The sequence below is a fragment of the Siniperca chuatsi genome, linkage group LG21 (assembly GCF_020085105.1).
Source record: "Siniperca chuatsi isolate FFG_IHB_CAS linkage group LG21, ASM2008510v1, whole genome shotgun sequence".
Taxonomy (NCBI): Eukaryota; Metazoa; Chordata; class Actinopteri; order Centrarchiformes; family Sinipercidae; genus Siniperca; species Siniperca chuatsi.
In genome coordinates this window covers 1,968,420-1,986,951 of record NC_058062.1, presented here as the reverse complement: position 1 = coordinate 1,986,951, position 18,532 = coordinate 1,968,420, and the positions used below count along the sequence as shown (strand labels likewise).

The 18,532-nt window shown below is 44.9% G+C and overlaps 1 protein-coding gene across 1 annotated transcript; it reads left to right on the top strand.

Moving 5' to 3' along the window:
* The first annotated feature begins 3,292 nt into the window (after positions 1-3,292).
* foxj1a (forkhead box J1a) lies at positions 3,293-10,503 on the top strand. Its single transcript, XM_044181591.1, has 3 exons — positions 3,293-3,521; positions 4,243-4,871; positions 7,157-10,503. The coding sequence occupies exons 2-3, from the start codon at positions 4,311-4,313 to the stop codon at positions 8,021-8,023; spliced, it is 1,428 nt and encodes a 475-aa protein (XP_044037526.1). The 5' UTR covers positions 3,293-3,521; positions 4,243-4,310; the 3' UTR covers positions 8,024-10,503.
* The last annotated feature ends 8,029 nt before the right edge of the window (positions 10,504-18,532 follow it).

Below are 18,532 nucleotides of genomic sequence, written 5' to 3'. Positions count from 1 at the left end.
CCTCCCCGGCCCCCCTCGCTGTGAGGTTACTGTGGTTGGCTGCTCCAGCGCTGACCTCTGACCTCTGCTGGAGGTGATGTGATGGGGCCGGGGGGACATGAAGGAGTTTGTCTTGTCGGGGGCGCTGACCCTACAGGGTTTGAACAATACGATGGGACTACAGGCCAATGTAGGCTGATCAGAAACAAGGATGTCAGGAGTAAAATAAAGACCAGGACCTGGTCCTGTTCCCTCAGGCTGTCTGGTTTTACCGGTTTGATTGTCCTTCTTTGTTTTCTATCAGCCCTCACAGACAGTAGACCGTATGGAGAACCTCCAGTCGGCCCTTCTTCTAGTCTTGACCTTGATGCATTTCTTTCTTTTTCAATATATGCCTACTTTAGTGGTGGAAAGTGACTAAATACAAGTACTTGTGCGTTAATAATAATAAAAATAACCATTATTTATAGAGCACTTATCAAAACAAAGTATAAAGTGCTTTATAAAATAAAATACCACAGTGAATGATAAAATACATGAATGGCAAAAATAAAATACAGCTCAGATAAGATCAGGATATACTTTCTGATAAAAGTATTTGAGTATTTCCATTTTATGCTACTTTATACTTCTACTCTACTACATTTCTGAAGGAAATATTGAACTTTTTACTCCATTATACTAATCTGACATCTGGAGTTACATGTTATTTTTTCAGATTAAGATTTTACATTAAAAAATGCATGATAAACTTAATCAGTCAGCTAGTTTTAATCACTTAAAGTGATTAAAACTAGCTGACTGTATGATAAACTTAAGAAAATACAACACATTGTTAAGTTTGAACCAGTGGTTCCCTTGTTTCTGAGTTATCAGTTCCACCAAAGAGACATTTCCCCTCTAAACTTCATTTCAATAACTGTTCAAATGATCCAAGATTTCACTAGAAATCAAAAATTAGAGAAAAGTCCAAAACTGAAAACAGCTAACTGTATATAAAGTAGTTCAAACTAGCTAACCATATATAAAGTACTTAAACGTATATAAAGTAGTTTAAACTAGCTAACTGTATATAAAGTAGTTAAAACTAGCTAACTGTATATAAAGTTGTTAAAACTAGCTAACTGTATATAAAGTTGTTAAAACTAGCTAACTGTATATAAAGTAGTTAAAACTAGCTAACTGTATATAAAGCAGTTAAAACTATATAAAGTAGTTAAAACTAGCTAACTGTATATAAAGTAGTTAAAACTAGCTAACTGTATATAAAGTAGTTAAAACAAGCTAACCGTATATAAAGTAGTTAAAACTAGCTAACTGTATATAAAGTGATTAAAACTAGCTGACTGTATATAAAGTTCTTAAAACTAGCTAACCATATATAAAGTACTTAAACGTATATAAAGTAGTTTAAACTAGCTAACTGTATATAAAGTAGTTAAAACAAGCTAACCGTATATAAAGTAGTAAAAAACTAGCTAACTGTATATAAAGTAGTTAAAACTAGCTGACTGTATATAAAGTTCTTAAAACTAGCTAACCATATATAAAGTACTTAAACGTATATAAAGTAGTTTAAACTAGCTAACTGTATATAAAGTAGTTAAAACTAGCTAACTGTATATAAAGTACTTAAAAGTTAAAACTAAAATAACTAGTATATATAGTAAAGTAGTTAAAACTAGCTAACTGTATATAAAGCAGTTAAAACTATATAAAGTAGATAAAACTAGCTAACCGTATATAAAGTAGTTAAAACTAGCTAACTGTATATAAAGTACTTAAAAGTATATAAAGTAAAATAAACTAGCTAAACATATATAAAGTAGTTAAAACTAGCTAACTGTATATGAAGTACTTAAAAGTATATAAAGTAAAATAAACTAGCTAAACATATAAAGTAATTAAAACTAGCTAACTGTTAGCCTACTTTTACTACATGAAACTTAAGTAGGATTTGAATGCAGCACTTTTACTCGTAATGGAGTACTTTTCCATGGTGGTATTGGTACTTTTACTGAAGTAACAGATCTGAACACTTCTTCACACCTCTGGTGTGCTCGTTGGTCCATATTCTGCACATATGCTGACAACAGAAGATGGAAACACCGTGGCGTCACCTCTGAATATATTTAATCAGTCGCAAACTAAAAGTTGGACCCAGCGTTTGGACTTACAGGGGAGGGGGGGGGTGAGTGTGAAGGAATGTACTTTTGTTCATAAGACAGACAGAAAGAGAAAGGCGAAACAAAAAGGTTTGGCCCCTTGAACGTCCTGTTAGTGTGGCTGAGTGGTTTCCTGAGGCCCTCACAAAGGCAACTGTAAAGTAATAAAAAGGCTTCCTCATCTCTCGAGTCCTGACGTCTCTTCAAAGTTGGACCTGGAGGACCGTCTGCTGCTGACAACTGCTGCATGTAATGGGTCAAACGCTGCACAGCTGCTCACATGATCCAGAAGAGATCCAAATCAGGCCTCCCTTCTCTTATAGGTGAGAAAAACACACATGTTTCATCCTCAGGTGTGTTTCATCCACTGAGAGATCCACCTCAGAATCAGAAACTCAAACACGGCGTAAAAACAGAGAGAAACTCCCCTCTGAAAATAAAAAAAGATCATTTGTACACATTTTAAAGTGTGGCCCCTAGTGTGCAGAGAAAAGCCTGTGCAAAACAACATTACATGTAGGGAAAGCGATGTTATATTTTCTGTATTTTTAGATAAAGAGCCGCAACTACACACTGGATTTATGTAAGAGGTCACAAGCCAAAAAGGTTGCTTTAAACTTTGACACTGTGTTGTATTTCATAAAGTCACCATGTGTTTGTTTTTTTGTTTTTAAATGTCTGAAATGAAACAAATAACTAAAGTTGTCAAATAAAAAGCACAATATTTCCCCCTGAAATGTAGTGGAGTAAAAGTATAAAGTGGTTTAAATGGAAAAGTACAAGAACTGCTCCAGTAAATGTACTTAGCTGCTTATTTGTTTCTTATTTAACTAAAGTTCTTCACTGCAGCAGGTGGGAAAAGAAAAGTTACACTTAGGCAGCAATCAGAGTCACTCTTTGCTCTCAGTTTAATTAAACTGTCAGAGTTTCATTCCTGTAGAATTACAGTAATCCTTAAGTTTGCTCAAGCAAGAAGCGCACGGAGGGCCCCTGGTGAGTCCCTGGGCCTCAGCTTGGGAACCTGCAGCCACAGTTGACTTGAGAGTGATTAAAAATGAAGCGCTATAGAAACCAGCAGGCCAATAGAGGGCCGGGAAGCTGTTTACAAGGGGGTGTACCGTTTCTATGGTTGCTGGACAAACCTCCTGCACCAGGTATTAAACCGCCTCCCCGACGGATCCCGCAGCCCGCTCACACCCGAGATAAAGACCTCCACGGCGGGGAAGAAGCGCCCGACGCAGCGCCGAACGCACCGCGCAGGAATCTCTCTTTCTCTTCACTCTCACGAGCTGGCAACAGGTGCTCTGCAGGCTGCGCAACAGCTGCTCGCTTCAAAAAGGGGATTTAAAAGCTCTCTGCTCGACGTAACAGCAAAAGGTGGGTTTAAATGTTATTCTAAGAAGAGCATTTTCAGGTGTTTCACACCTGAGCTGTTTAACGTTTCCGCTCCAGAAGGCCTCAAATGTCTGTCTTAATTACCTGGGCTGTACTTGCACAATAAGCAATATATTACACTGTACTTACAAGCATATTATTTTATATAATGGCATTAAAGTATTGACTGTAAAATAATCAGATAATTGTTTATTATATATATTAATTAAACCGCGTCCTTGGTGCGTAAACACAAACATTTGCGGATTTTACGCGTAAAAAGTCCTAAATGCGTCCTCAAAGGTGACATTTCAGCTGAAGTATAATAACGCAGTTTGATAGAGTCGTTTTTAAAGTTTTTTTTAAACCCATTTAATAGATTTGTGTGGGTTAAAAGCAGCAGGTGCCGTTAGTTATTGTGTGCGCTCTTCTCTGCGCTCAGAGACAAGTGCGCAACACTTTTCTGGAAAGTTCTGAGACGTGGACAGAGAAAAGGCTGCCGCTCATCGAGACCAGGGATCTTAGATTTGAAGAATATTCTTCAGTTGTAGCTTTCACGTCTTCCCATCACCCAGACATCCAGGTGACAGACTTGATTTAAATGGGAATTGGAAATGTGAAAGTCTTTACGCGCACACAGGGGCTCTGTTTTCAAATAGGGCCATCATTGTCCTTCCCTTTCGCACTTTGTTGAAGTTTGGGTGTATATTTTCGGTCCTGTCAGGCGGTGGCAGGGGGAGGAGGAGGAGAAGGAGCTGGGTGACAGAGAGGAGAGAGGTGTTGCGGAGAGCCATGCTGTCTTTGAGCTGCGCCGACCCCTGGCCGGAAGGCTCGGTGGGGCTGGAGGAGGAGGTGGTGACCGCCGCCGCCCAGGCTGAGGAGCGGGACAGCGGCAGCAACAACAGCATCAGCAGCTGCTGCAGCTCCATCAACCTGGACGACAGCCTGACCAGCCTGCAGTGGCTGCAGGAGTTCTCCATCCTCGGTGCCAACGTGCCGCAGCAGCCCCACCACCAGCCGCACCTGTTCGGCCACCAGCCGCTGGGCTCCGACGCCCCGGCCTCCCCTCTGGCCGGGGATCCCGCCTCCATCGGCATGCCCCTGACCCCGGGGAAGCCCACAGCGGCGGCCTACAGCAGGCTGCAGTCCCTCCCCGGCATCGTTGCCCACGGCCACTGCCCAGATGAGGTGGACTACAAGACCAACGCGCGCATCAAGCCGCCCTACTCGTACGCCACGCTCATCTGCATGGCCATGCAGGCCAGCAAGAAGAGCAAGATCACTCTGTCCTGCATCTACAAGTGGATCACTGACAACTTCTGCTACTACCGACATGCTGATCCCACCTGGCAGGTAAAAGACCACACACACACACACACACACACACACAAATGACCTCACACGCACGCAGTAAACACAATACATTTCCAACACACTCTCCATTGTATGAAAATGAGTTTCTCTCAGGTCTGCTTTCTGCAGTGGGGTCAGCTCACAGCTGGGCACATGATTTTTCTATTTAAAGGAAAAATCCATTCTAAGGAACTGAACCTAGTGAGAGGCCTGGGCCTGCTGCCACACTCCGATGAAGCATTAGTGACTTAGCTGGTAATTAATAACTCCCGAAGCCAGAAACGCTTCCACAAAACCTTCATAAAACATGAATTAAACACTTAATTCACTTCTTATTTTTTTATCACATTGCTTTTGTTCATTCAAAGTAGCTCAATGGTTTTTCCGCTTGAGCAGAAACAAGTGATGGAGGGGTAAAAGGAGGGGCAGCAGGACCCCCCCCCCCCTCCTCCTCTCCAAAGGGCAGGAATTTTTGAGAAAAGTTTAATTTTGCTGGATAAATGATTGATGAAGCTGTTAGCTGTACTCCTGCGTTTCAGCGTCTGGCTTGGACATTTCAGAGCATTTTGTTATTGTAAGGCAGTACATGGGGCTGATAATATTTAACAAAGGTCAGCGGGTCACTGCTCTATTTAGACTGCAGTGAAGGGGGGGTTGGATGAATGCAAGGGTGCACGGTGTATTAACGCGATGTGTGGTGCTCTGCCGCCTGTGCTTCCTGCCTCACAACAGGCTCATACAGTACCATCAGTTTAAAGGCGGCTTCCCAAATAGGCTTCGGTTTAAAGGAACCGACTAGCATGACAGTGTACAGGCACCTCTGAAGCTGAAACAGCCTGTTCAGCTTCAGCAGCAGCTTTATGTCCATTAGCAAGGCAGCACTGCCCTCTACCGGCCGATATATTACGTGCAGGGTGAATTTACCAATGGCTGCCGAAGCTGCTGAGTTACATAAACCGTGCATGTCTTGTTATGTAACGAGCTGTGCACTAATTTGCTTCCGTGCAAGAGAGAGTTAGATGAGAAGATGGATGCCGCTCTCGTGTCTGTACGGTAAATATGAAGCTATAGCCAGCAGCTGGTTAGCTTAGCTTAGCATAAAGACTCGATACAAGAAACAGGGGAACAGCTGTCCAATGGTAACAAAATCCACCTGCAAACACCTCTACAGCTCGCCGATTAACATGTTAACCTGTTTAAAGTGTAAAAGCTGTGGTTTTACTGTGGGTTATGTGCCGGACTATTTCTTGGCCAGCAGCAGTGACTTCCTGGAGTATCAGCTGGTTGACTGGCAACCTCGGCGCTCATAAGCGGCGCTAACGTGAGGCTAGCTGGTGCTCAAGCACCAAGAATTACAATGAACCCACCGTAGCCCCACCAAGACATCACCAGACTTTGACAAACTAAATCCTGTCTAAATTCCTTTATTCGGCTGTCCAGTGATCCGGTCCAATAGCACCTTCAATTGCCATAGCAACCGTCTATGAACTGAAGTCACCCAGACAAGTTCACGTCGCTCATGTCATGATAGATGAAGTTCCTTAAGTAAAGTTTGGTTTTGCTTTGGTTTTCTAGCAGTGTGATAAAAAATGTATTGTGTCGCCAGAAACTAGTGAAAATGAGAAAGTGGAGGAGAAAGTTAGTGTTTGTCGAGATGTGAGCTGTGTAATTTGTTATTCTGCCTGTCAGTTTCCTGAGTCCTAGTTTTTTTTTTAACTTAAATAATGCGATTGTTATTGTTTTTTTGTGCACTGTTGTACTTCTTAATCATCAGAAGCGACTTCCAAAGGCCACATGTCTGCAAGCAGTCTTGTTCATGTATTATTTACAAAGTCGGCAGCCCCACTATAAATAATTAAGGTCCCAACCGGCCGCGCAGTGATGACAAGACTCCAAAACGTCACTGCTCCTGGCCAAGAAATAGTCGGGCACATAACCTCCCGTAAAACCACAACTTGTCGTTTTTACAGTTTGGTTTTTGTACTGGTTGAACGAATGAGATATAACATGTTAATCAGTGAGCTGTAGAGGTGTTGGCAGGTGGATTTTTATTACCTTTGGACAGAGCCGGGCTAGCTGTTTTCCCCTGTTTCCAGTCTTTATGCTAAGCTAAGCTAACCAGCTGCTGACTGTAGCCTCATGTTTACCGTACAGACACGAGAGCGGCGTCAATCTTCTCGCCTAACTCTCAGCAAGAATGCCAATAAGCGTATTTCCCAAACTATCAAAGATTGATGAAGCCAGCATGTGAGCTCTCACGTGAATATATGCATCTCTATTTTCAGAACTCCATCCGACACAACCTGTCGCTCAACAAGTGCTTCATCAAGGTGCCGCGGCAGAAGGACGAGCCAGGGAAGGGTGGTTTCTGGAAGATTGACCCGCAGTACGCTGAGCGTCTCCTGAGTGGCGCCTATAAAAAGAGGCGAATGCCACCGGTCCAGATCAACCCGGCCCTGCAGAACAGGCTCAGGGTCAACCTCCAGCCCCAGTCCACAGGCCCCTGCAGCCCCACAGGAGGTCAGAGCGGCCTGTGCATCAACCCAGAGTCCCAGCGGCTCCTCCGGGAGTTCGAAGAGGCGACCGGCGCCGACCAGAACTGGGACCCTCATCTGGCTGAAGGGACCATGCTGGGGGCCTGGCCAGTGGTCAGGGGAAGAGGTGGGTACAAGAGGAAACAGTTGCTGGGCTCCAGAAATGGCGGTGCCAAAGCCCCCCGGCGCTCCAGCTCCCCACTGCTCTCCGTGGACGAACAGAAGGAGATTGGACCTCTGAAGGGGGACTTTGATTGGGACGCCCTGCTGGACTCGGCCCTCAGCGGGGAGCTCAGTTTAGAGGGAGGAGAACCTCTGAGCCCCATCATGAAAGAGGAGGACCTGACAGTGCGGGGGACCCACATCTCTCCTGTTGAAGCCCCGCCAGGGACAGCGGACATCCACGTGTTGGTGGAGACCCAGAGGAATAATGACGTGTCAGACTTTGATGAGGAGACCTTCCTTGCCACGGCCTTCCTGGAGAGCCCCTGGCCAGAAGAGGAGGAACAAGGTCGCAACGATTTCCTCTGTAGCTCCACCGTCAACCTGGACCAGCTGTTTGACCTCGGAGACTCATTAGGCGGAGACCCGAGCACCCGGATTGACACCCTCCTTTGAGGAATAGTTGCTTTCCAGGTCCTCTTTCACACAGAAAAAGACTTTTTTTACGCTCAAGCAACCCTTATTGTCCTTTTCAAGATGTTTAAAGTATTTTTAGAAAGGCATTTTGATGCTGATTCATGCAGGAAGCACATCCCCAATGCCTACTGAACAAAGATGCCACAATGTAGGGCAGCAGTTCACGGGGGGAAACAAAACTGTGTCGAATTACTTTTGGTGAACCATGAAATGACTGATTTTCAGAATTAGGGCCTGGTCACACCAAAAAAAAATGTCACGGCGAAATTATTATCACGAAATATTTAGTTATAGAAGCTCAGTGACGTAGTGACTACTAGGCTAATAGGCGAACCACTGTAGCAGGTGAGATAACCATTAACATGCTAGCAAGCCAAGACATGCTAGTGCTAGCCAATCACATTAGCTTTTCTCTGCACTGGGCTGTTTACTCCCCCCTGACATTTTGTTGTCAGGACTGCACATTATTTAATTCAACAAAGTTTTATTGAAGACAGGAAAAAAACCTCTCTGAGCTAGCGGCTTTGCTAACTGTCCGTTAGCAACACGGATGAGTTAAGAGAGCTGCTGCTCAGCCTTGCTGCCAGTGGCCGACTGCGGTACTGCAACAAAAAGCATCTTTCCCGTAGACCACCATTATAAAAGAGACGCGGTAAATCTGTCGTTACGACAAAGTCAGTTACTACTTTTTGTATGATGAATTTTTCATTAAGCGTGTGACGTCTACGAGCAGGGTGGGAGAAACACTAATGAGCATGTGCAGTGAGCCACACAACCCGGAAGTTAGAAAACTTATTTGGCTCATGTGCTAGCAAGCAGTTAGCAAGCTTGTTAGCTCTTTGCTAAGAGGAGAGTAAGTTCATACATTTGTTTGCCTGTAACAGCACGACGTCCTCCTGCCGCCTAAACAGAGGAGCTTCAGTAAAACTGGATGGTGACACACGGCTAATAAGCTACGCTAGCTTCCTCCATTTTGGACTCTCCGGCTCTCCGTTCACTCTCAGGTCAGCTCTGTCAACACGGCTTGCTATTGGTCAGTGATGCTAATTTGTGTGCATGGATTTACTTCGCCACCGCGAGCTAATCCACTGAGCGTGACGATGCTATTTGAATTAACTGATTTGTTGCAAAATTTCGGCGTTTTAAATGCAGGTGTGACCAGGCCTTTAGGATGACACACCGCGGTCTCTGTTTACATCATAAAAAGTGTGTGTTCATGTTGTTAGCACGCGCTACATCAGGCTCAACTCTTGGGGGCAAAGATAAGACAACTGATCCACAGTTCTTTTTGTTTTCGAAGAGGAAGAAATAACCGAGCGGTATCGGCCGAGGCTGTTACTGACAGAGATCATTTGTTGCTGAGGATTGTTTTAATATGACTGTAAATACTGTGACAGCAGCACTATGATGATCAATAATGAGATATTTGCCAAATGATGTTTGGTGTAGGAGTGATTTACCGTATTAAGTTTTTTTTGGGTGGGGTATTTAGTACTAACTATTCTCTGTATGCATTTTTCAAAAATGATTAGGACCACTTTAACTAGATGCATGATAATAATTATGCAGGAAAAGTTGCTTTTTTTCAAGAGGAAGGGAAAGAGAGATGTCAGTTTTGTTTCATATCCGACTGAATATTCTTTATAGACGTTCTTAGTAACCACTTTCTTTGATCCTGTGACTTAGCAGAGCAGTAGATGCAGAGCAGTAGAGGACACATCTGAGCTTCATGGCGTAAACGTTAAAATGGACACGAAACAGCTTGAGGCAAAATTCTCCATGAACTATTAAGACCTTAAAATGCTCATTTTAGAAAGGCCACGGTGCCTTGTAAATGAATACCTGACCTTCTATGTGCCAAGAACAACACTTGGGACTCGACAGTGTTGAGAGGTTTGTCTGTGGTCTGTGTTTTTTATTACAAAGAGGAAATGTCTGTTTTTTTTTTTGTGTGTGAAGAGATGCAGAGACCGAGAGTTGTTGGCACACGAACAAAAGACCTGCTGCAGCTTGGATATGCGTATTGGATACGGACTAATTAAACCAAATCACTCCATATGAATACAAGTAGTCTGAACTTTAAAGATACAGTTATTGCTCCTGTTTTCCTCTAAAATGTGTGAAAGTGCAATCAATGTACGGTGATACTTGTTATATTTTACATTCAGCTGTAGGAGTCTATACGTGCAGTTTACTTTAGAGACCAGTTTCACTATGTTGTGTATTGTGCGGTGCGAATACGCTCTGACAGGAGAAAGGACTCTTTAAAAGCAAAGCAACCACCAAACATTTGTGTATTAGCTCTTCTCGATCAAACGACACGTTTAAACAATAAAAAAATGGCGTCTTACCCCATGATTGGTTCTGTAAAGTCAGAGACACTGTATGCATTCTTTTACTTTCCTATTTTATTTTATTTTCCACTTTTCTTTGACAATAAAAAACTAAGTTTTACTGCATCTTGCTTGTCTTAATAACACATTTGACTTATTTCAATCCATGCCAGTGGCACGGCTCTACGGATGGCGGCGGTGTGCTGTTGGATTACCGTAACATTTTGTTCAGATATTCCCCGCAGGATGAATCCTACTGACTTTGGTGATCCTCTGACTTTTCCTCTAGCGCCACCATCAGGTTCACATCTGTGGTTCAGTGTCATGACATTTGGTTCAGACATTCACGGTGACCAGAGGATGAATCCTGCAGGCTTTTAGTGATCCTCTCACTTTTTCCTCTAGTGACATCATGAGACTGACGTTTTAGTTTTTTATTGAAATATCTTGACAACTATTGGATGGATTGCTGAGAAAGTTTGTGCAGACCTTCCTGATCCCTAGAAGATGAACTGTAATAACTCTGCTGATCCTCTGACTTTCCATCTAGCGCCACCATCAGGTCGACATGTTAACGTGTCCGACACTTTGGTTTCTGACCAAACACCTGCAGAGCTGCTGACGCTCCCATCAGCCTCAGCTGCGCTCTGTGTTTACTGCTAATTAGCTAATGTTAGCATGCTAACACGCTAAACTAAGATGGTGAACATGGTGAACATTATGCCTGCTAACCATCAGCATGTTAGCATTGTTATTGTTAGCATGCTGATGTTAGCTTTTAGCTCAAAGCACCACTATGCCTAAGTACAGCCTCACAGAGCTGCTAGCATGGCTGTAGACCCCCGCTTTAGTGTGCCTGTACGTGAGATTTACGTCGCTCTTTTCCTGCTCATCTCTTTTGGGACTCTTGCTGTGATCAGGCAGTGGATTGGTAATAGTAGCAGGGGGGTGGCTGGGTTTTTCTTTCAGGGCTTTGTCTGTGCTCAGTCAGACTCTTGTTCCCCATGGCGCTTGGATCTGTGGTCCTTCATTGGGTCGGTGTGGGGTCTAACAGGGACAAGTGTCCCACGGCCCCATATATCACCGCCTGTCTGCCCCGCTGTAGACCACACCGTCTCTCTCTGACCCTGCTGCAGATTAGCAAGGTGGCTCGCGTTCAGAGAGTCAGATGAATAGCCCCAGTAATCAAATGCAAATACGTAGAATTTAAGAAGCCTGCGTCCCCCCGGGGTCGTAAACAGACGGGCTCTCTGTCAGCGAGCGTGTCTGACTGTGGTCACTGATGAAGTAATGACGGCTGAGAGACGAAGGGCAAAGATAAAGTGCTGTAACGCTACACCTCTGTATGATGGACACCCAACACTCTGCTGGAAGGGCAGGATCCTGCATCTTCATGCCCAGCACGTGTGCTTTTTTCCTGGAAAGGAGAGCTGACGTTTACCCTTCCCCCCAGCCTGAGCTCCGTGCAGGCCCCCCTGGACAGCTATTACCTGCTGGACTTAGCTCTCCAGCTGGATTGCAGGGCTCATAATTATAATGTGGCAGGCCGGTTAGATGAGAGGCCCCGCGGTAACCTGATGCAGGTATTATTCCCTGGCCCCGCTGACGGCTGCAGGTAAGAGGAGCCTCCCGGTGAAACGCTAACCCTTCCTGCTTGTTCCAACCCAGAAACGCTGCAAACTGAAAGTGCTAAACGCCAACACCCAATGTGGCCAGGACGATGATGCAGCCATTTACAGTAGGTTTCAACTGATGTGAGCTTTGGAAGGATGATACTAATGGCAGTAGTTTGACATTATGTGACATATTTGATATTTTTACATTTGCTGCCAGAAGGATAAGGACAGAGGGAGGCGTCTGCTGGACAGATTGTAAAGCCCTTCGAGACAAATTTGTGATATAAATAATATAGACTTGACTTTTAAACCATTTATGTGACAACTGACAAAACAATCTCACCACAAGCTCGACTTACTTGCTGTTCTGGAGCTTTTGATCACATCACATGATCTTCCTCAGCAGATGGAGTTTGCCCAGTCATCGTGGAATTATAGATGTTCAAATTTCCATTTTTCTGACCACTTTAAAGACTTCTTGTCCATGTTGGCTTAAAGCAAGACCATGTTATTTTTGCACAGCAGCCAACGTGGCCACAAATAATTATGGAATAGTGGTATAATAATAGTAAATAGTAGTATGATAGTAAATACTAAGTAAAAAGGTAAAAGTAAAAAAGCTTGCTAACAGTAGCAAACATAAGCTACGGGTCGCACCAGACCAAGTGTATTAAACTGAGCTGAGTGTGTTTTATTGCTTATGGATCCAGATTTTTATTTGTAAAAGAAATAAAGTGTCATTTCTTCTTGACCAAACAATCTCACCACAAGGTCCATTTAGTAGCTGCTGTGGAGCTTTCGATCATATCGCACGATCGTCACTTAGCAGATGGGAGTCCTTAAAGTGGTCAGAAAAATGGAAGTTTAAACATCTACAAATCAAGGACGACTGGCCAACTCCATCTGCTGAGGAAGATCGTGTGATACGATCGAAAGCTCCGGAACAGTGGACTTTATGGAGAGAATGAACTTTCAGTCTCATCACGTGACAAGCTGTGTGAGAAACTCCTGGTTAAATTGGGAAACGAACTGATTGATTAATTAGATGAATAAATAAACAGTAAAATACAAAAAAAAACCCGACTGTGACATTTAACAAAAGGCTTGAATCCTATAGCACTACTACACACTACTTTAGTTATGTGAGTAACAGGGTGACGGAGAGAGAACAGCATACTGTGTTAAAGTTCAGACTGATGGTTCGCAGATACAGACGCTGGGAGGCCTAAAACTGATGAAGGGATCAGTTCCCAGCGGCGGCCGCTGCGGTCGGGACGTGCCTCTGTCCGTTGCCCCACGACTCCACTGGTATTCGTCTGGAGAAAGTCTCACAGAACGAGGGCTGGTGAGGGATCTGCTGGGAGCTGGGGCTGCCCAGCGAGCTGAAGCTTATCTACAGGTCCCCGAAAACAAAACAAAACAAAAAAAGAAAGACAAAGATGTGAAAAAGTGGACGGGGAAGAGACGGGGGAATACATCTTTTTTATCACACAGCTAATGAAAGGCCTGTTTCCTGGGTAACTGCTGGTACCATTGTCATGTTCCGGGGGGGCGGGAATGGGTGAGGGTCTCTTACTGGTCTTACCGAGGCTGTGGGGTTGATTAGGGCTGTGGAGGGATGGTGCAGCAGACAGAAAGAGAGGCTGGACGGAGCACCAGATTTATTACGCTGCTGGTTTTGTGAAAGTTCACTTACCTTACCAAAGTGAGGCTCCGCTGACTCCCTCCTGTCAGAAAAACAGGACCTTTCCTTTAAAAACTGCGCTGTCCCCGTTGCTTTTCTTGGGCGCGATAGCTTCACGCGACTTTATTTAAGCGGCACGCTCGACACAGTTGATCTAGAGTGCTTTACTGAACAAAAGAAAGGAGACAAACACGAGAGAAAGCAAAAATAAAGTAAAAAAACACAACACAACAAACACCTACAGAGGCCTCGGTAGAAATGCCTGAGCTGGTCAGGTTAGGCCGACAAGTATGTGTGCGTTTTAAGTTTTAACCTCGAGGGGAGAAATGGGTTCTGGGGGAGGAAGAGAAGGAAGTCTGAGTGATGCCAAAATATCAAGAGTTGCAGTAATCAAGGTTGAAGGATATAAAGGCATGAACGACTTTCTCCAGGTCAGACGTACAGAGACCTGATCTGGGTTTGAAGACGTGGATCGTACTTCATCGCCTCACCAGTACCTGAAACACCCCTCCCACCCTCGCAGCCCTTTGCATTGTTTTAACACTTTTAACTGTTTCTTAAATGTGTAAAGCCATCCATGATATGATGTCCTGCAGACCTAAGATCTAGGGTGAGGTAGGTTGGAGTAATGTCAGTATAAAAGAGGGGTTGTGTTTTTGGATAACAGGAGTAAATAGAGAAAAGGTTTGGACCAAGTGTAGACCTTGAGGGACTCCACAGAAGAAGGAGGCTGAGGATGAAGAGGGGTTGCCAGTTGAAACAATGATGGATCTGCTGGATAAACGCGCCAACTGAACTTAACTCAGACCAACTCATTGATTCAGGAATGATCTTCTTGTGTTGTCCGGTCCAGTGAACTTCCCCAACACTTCGGTGAATCAGCCCCAAAATAAAGGTGGACAGTAACAGCTTGGACACTTTGTGTCTTTGTGTTTCCCTACAGCATGAAAACGTATTTTTCTGTCTTAATGTCACAGCAGCGCTTGAGAAATCAACACCATAAAATCCATAAGAGTGGCTCTCAGTTCTCACTTCGCTCTGAAATGACCTCTGATACAAGGAGACACTTTTTAAAGTTTGGCGGTGAGTTCAGCAGGTTTCAAAACGCTTGAAAGATCATATCAGTCGGTTGATGTAAACGTGTTTGTCCCTCCTGCATTGGGGGTGTAACCCGGGTGGGGACTGATGTTTTTATTCAGCAGCATCACATATTTGAGGAAATGCTATTTTTGCAGATTTGTGTCTCTGCGTGCACGATCTCCATCAAATATCCATCAAAATACACTAAAGCACAAGCGTTCACTGTAAAAAAGGTGAACGTTCTGTCAGTGCCACATGTGTTCGGGGTGCCGGGGGGAGGACAAAGATTTGTGGATCACTGTGTGCAGGATCCTGAGGGTGACGGTGGGTGTATGTTTGGGGAGTGCATGAGTGTGTGTTTGCATGTTTGCCTCTGTGTGTGTGTGTGTGTCCTCTGTTGCAGTGCAGGCTGATGCTTTCTTTGTCAGGAGGACACAGGCAGACGGGGTAATCCGACATCCATCACAGGCTTAGTGAGCAATACACACTCTGTGTAACAACGAGGAAACAATACCCAGGGAAACAGTGGGACGGCCTCTTTATTCATTACGCAAGGCCGGGGGGGCGCTCCTTTGTAGGTGTTTCAGAGGACTGAATGAGGCAGCAGAAGACCGGCATGATAAAGCCAATTCTGGAGTGACCAGTAACCCTCCGCGGCGAGCTGGGAAACTGCCATCCATCAGAAAAACGCTGCGAAGCTTTGCAATTACAGGTATAAACACCTGCTGTAGGCTCGAAAGGCGGCTGTGAAAAGTGTTTTGCTGGACAGCAGGATTCATGGCAGTTCCAGTGGAACAGCTAAACAATAGGATCAATTCAAACAAAACCCATAGCACCGTTCACTCACCCGTTATCCACGTGTCCTCTGTCTCATATGTTCATTAGATTATGGTTAAATCCGCTGTAAACTCAGGTATCGTGAAACCTGTGTCTGGCTGTTTGGGGGCAGCTGCCTGCTGATGAACTTAAAAACTTTGGACGTGATAAGTTCACGAGAAGAGCCTCGGTTTTGGTCTCCGTAGGTGTGTTTCCATCCGCCTGCATGTTTACGTTGACACATTGATAAAAGCTAAACGTGACAGCGGAAATAGATTTAGCGAATTTGACGCACGTGAAGCGTGTGACTTAAACGTCACTCAAGCTTCAAAGCATCAGCTGTGTGTGGAGCGATGAGGAGGCTGCAGCCTTCCTCACATGAACACATGAAGCCGACAGAAGCGTCACGTTTCCATCATGGTTTCCCATCGTCTGAGCTTTTAGTGACGTCGTCTCGCCGCGTACTCTTCTTCTGCGGCGCTTTAACGGCAGCGGCCGGAGGATCAGCGCCACCAGCCAATCAGCTCGTGTTATATACAGAACAGTAGTGGATGGAAACTTGCCAAAATGAGCATTTTCTTTTGCTGAGTTTCTGTAAGTTCGGTTAAAACGTCAAATATTTCCACAGACTTTAAGTCACTTTTAACTTTTTTAAATATTTAACCAAGACCACCATCTTTCCTTTACCTTAAGCAAGTGCTGCGAGTGCCTGAACAGGAAAACTGGAATGCTTTAGTCGTTGTGGGCGGATATTGTAAAGAGGAGATATTATAGGAAACCGAATGAAACAGGTTGTCAGTAGCATTTGCAGACGTGTTTTGCATGAAAAGTTTGCGACTTACAGACACGTTCATTAGAAAGGTTTCCTCATCGTGTCGATAAAAACATAATCAGGCAGCATTGTGTTTCTTTCTAGATGTTTTGCTGTACATAAACATAATGTCTGGGTGTGAACGGGGCCTCTGGAGCAGCTTTGCCTCGAAGGAATTTGAACTAAAACTCCATTCTCTGTAAAACGACATGTGACAGTGGAAGTAAAGACCTCATCAAACTTAAAGTTTCACCAGCCCGTGCTTTCATCCGCCTCGTGTTTTTCCTCTTTGTTGTCTTTGAGGGTTCTGCGGTGTTTTGCTGTCCAGGTAACATGAAGGTTAGTCAGTGACTCACTGCAGTGACAGAACAATGGTCTCTAAATACCAGAGTCAGTTACCAAACATATTCTCAGCTTACACTCCCGTCGACGACATTTCACGCCAGCTATGTGCATTGTTTCCGTCTAACACAGCTCTCATGCGATGATGTGGCAAAAAACATTGACTCTCACTCGAAATAACCGTCAGTTTTCTGCAGGAATAGCAGAGACAGGTGACTTTATGGCTTCGGCAGCGTACGCCGATGCCCCGTGTACAGTGTGATACAGAAACTGGCGCTGAGGGAAGGCGTGCACGCCGTGCTGGAAGAAGAGTCACCTGATACCTGCGCGTGCCGCGCGAAGCCTCCAGAGAGGCCGAGCTGCCGAGGCGGTCCCTGCGAGCGGCCTGAAAAAACAAACATGAACAGAGCCGTGGCAGCTGGGGGGCAGGCTGAGCCGTGTGCGCGTTCTTGGCGGACACAGTTTGACCTTGGCCGGGCATGCCCGGGCCTGCCTCTCAATGCCGGGCGGGAGACTCACCAAGCCGCCTGCAGGACTTGGACCGGCTCAATGAGAATAGAAAATACCACTCTGGGCAAACAAGAGCATAGTGGTCTCCCTCCACCTCGCTCCGTCTTTTTAATGATTCCTTTCTTTCTCCGTTTCTCAACACTCATCGGATTCCAACACATGGCTTGGCCCGGTGCATAAGCATTTACCACAGAGGATACTTTCTCTCTTCTCCGTCTCTTATTCCTGCTCTTTACTCGCTGCTTTCCAAACTTTAATTTGATTTCTTTATTTCTTTGTTTGTTCCACAGCGGAGGGAAAGCTTTGAAACACTGCTGCTTTACATATCTTAGACTCTCCCCTCAATGAGCTGCCGTGGCGACAACAGTGACAAAGGCGTCCTCCACACACACCCGGTCAGGCCTGGTCCAAGCCTCAGACCCCCTCGCTGCTCAGCGCAGCCAGGGATTTCTCCCAGCAGCCCTCCACCAGCCTGAAGCCGCCCCATTCACTGGTGCAGCCTCACACCCCCAGCAAAGAGCCGCACAGCTCCTCTGTTGTGTTTGCATTTAGTGCATCCACAAAATGACTTGATGAGAGTGGACGTGGGACAGGGCGAGAGAGCGACCCTCCAGGACGTTTCCCAAACAGCTCGCGGTCGGGATGTTTCTGGCACTGCTCTTTAACGTGGCGCTCTTTCTCCCTCTGCTATCAGGCTGCTGCAGCGGGACCTTTTAATGGCAGCTGGCTGATTTGTGATTTCACAGCGGGTTTTATCACCGCGCCAGACCGGCCAATGAAACCAGAGTCCTGATCAGCCGGCGTAGGGCTTCCCCTTGTCTTTCACCACCGGGAAAACCAATAATTTTACAAATCCAGCTTTGGGGAGAAACATCTTATCAAGGATCCTACTAAAGGAAATGAAACATGTCCTGCAAAGAATGTGATATATCTGTTAGTGTTTCAAACTCTGTGTGGTAAAAACATCTTGTAAATTACCCATCAGGCAGCAGGATATGATATTAACCCCCCGTCTCCTGTCCCGTAACTTTCTCTATACTGTCTCACGTTACAGGGACTCATGACAGCTGCCCTGATATTTAACATTGTGTTTGTTTCTTATTGTTGTTGTCTGTTCTGGTCAGTAATATGTGTTTTAAAGTGACACGTTAATATCTGTAAAAGTGTTTGTGTGTGTGTGTTTATAGTTCTTTTGTTTGGTTGATGTATGTTTGGGATTTTTTTTAAAGATACCTGTCCTACCAGAGGCACAGTAGCCACGTGACACACCTTTTGCTAATGAATGAAGTGACGCTT

Bases quoted from the DNA above. Each gene is read 5' to 3' on its own strand.
- foxj1a (XM_044181591.1), top strand. From the start codon at position 4,311: ATGCTGTCTTTGAGCTGCGCCGACCCCTGGCCGGAAGGCTCGGTGGGG. The intron at 4,872-7,156 runs GTAAAAGACCAC...CTCTATTTTCAG, and splicing joins ATGCTGATCCCACCTGGCAG to AACTCCATCCGACACAACCT.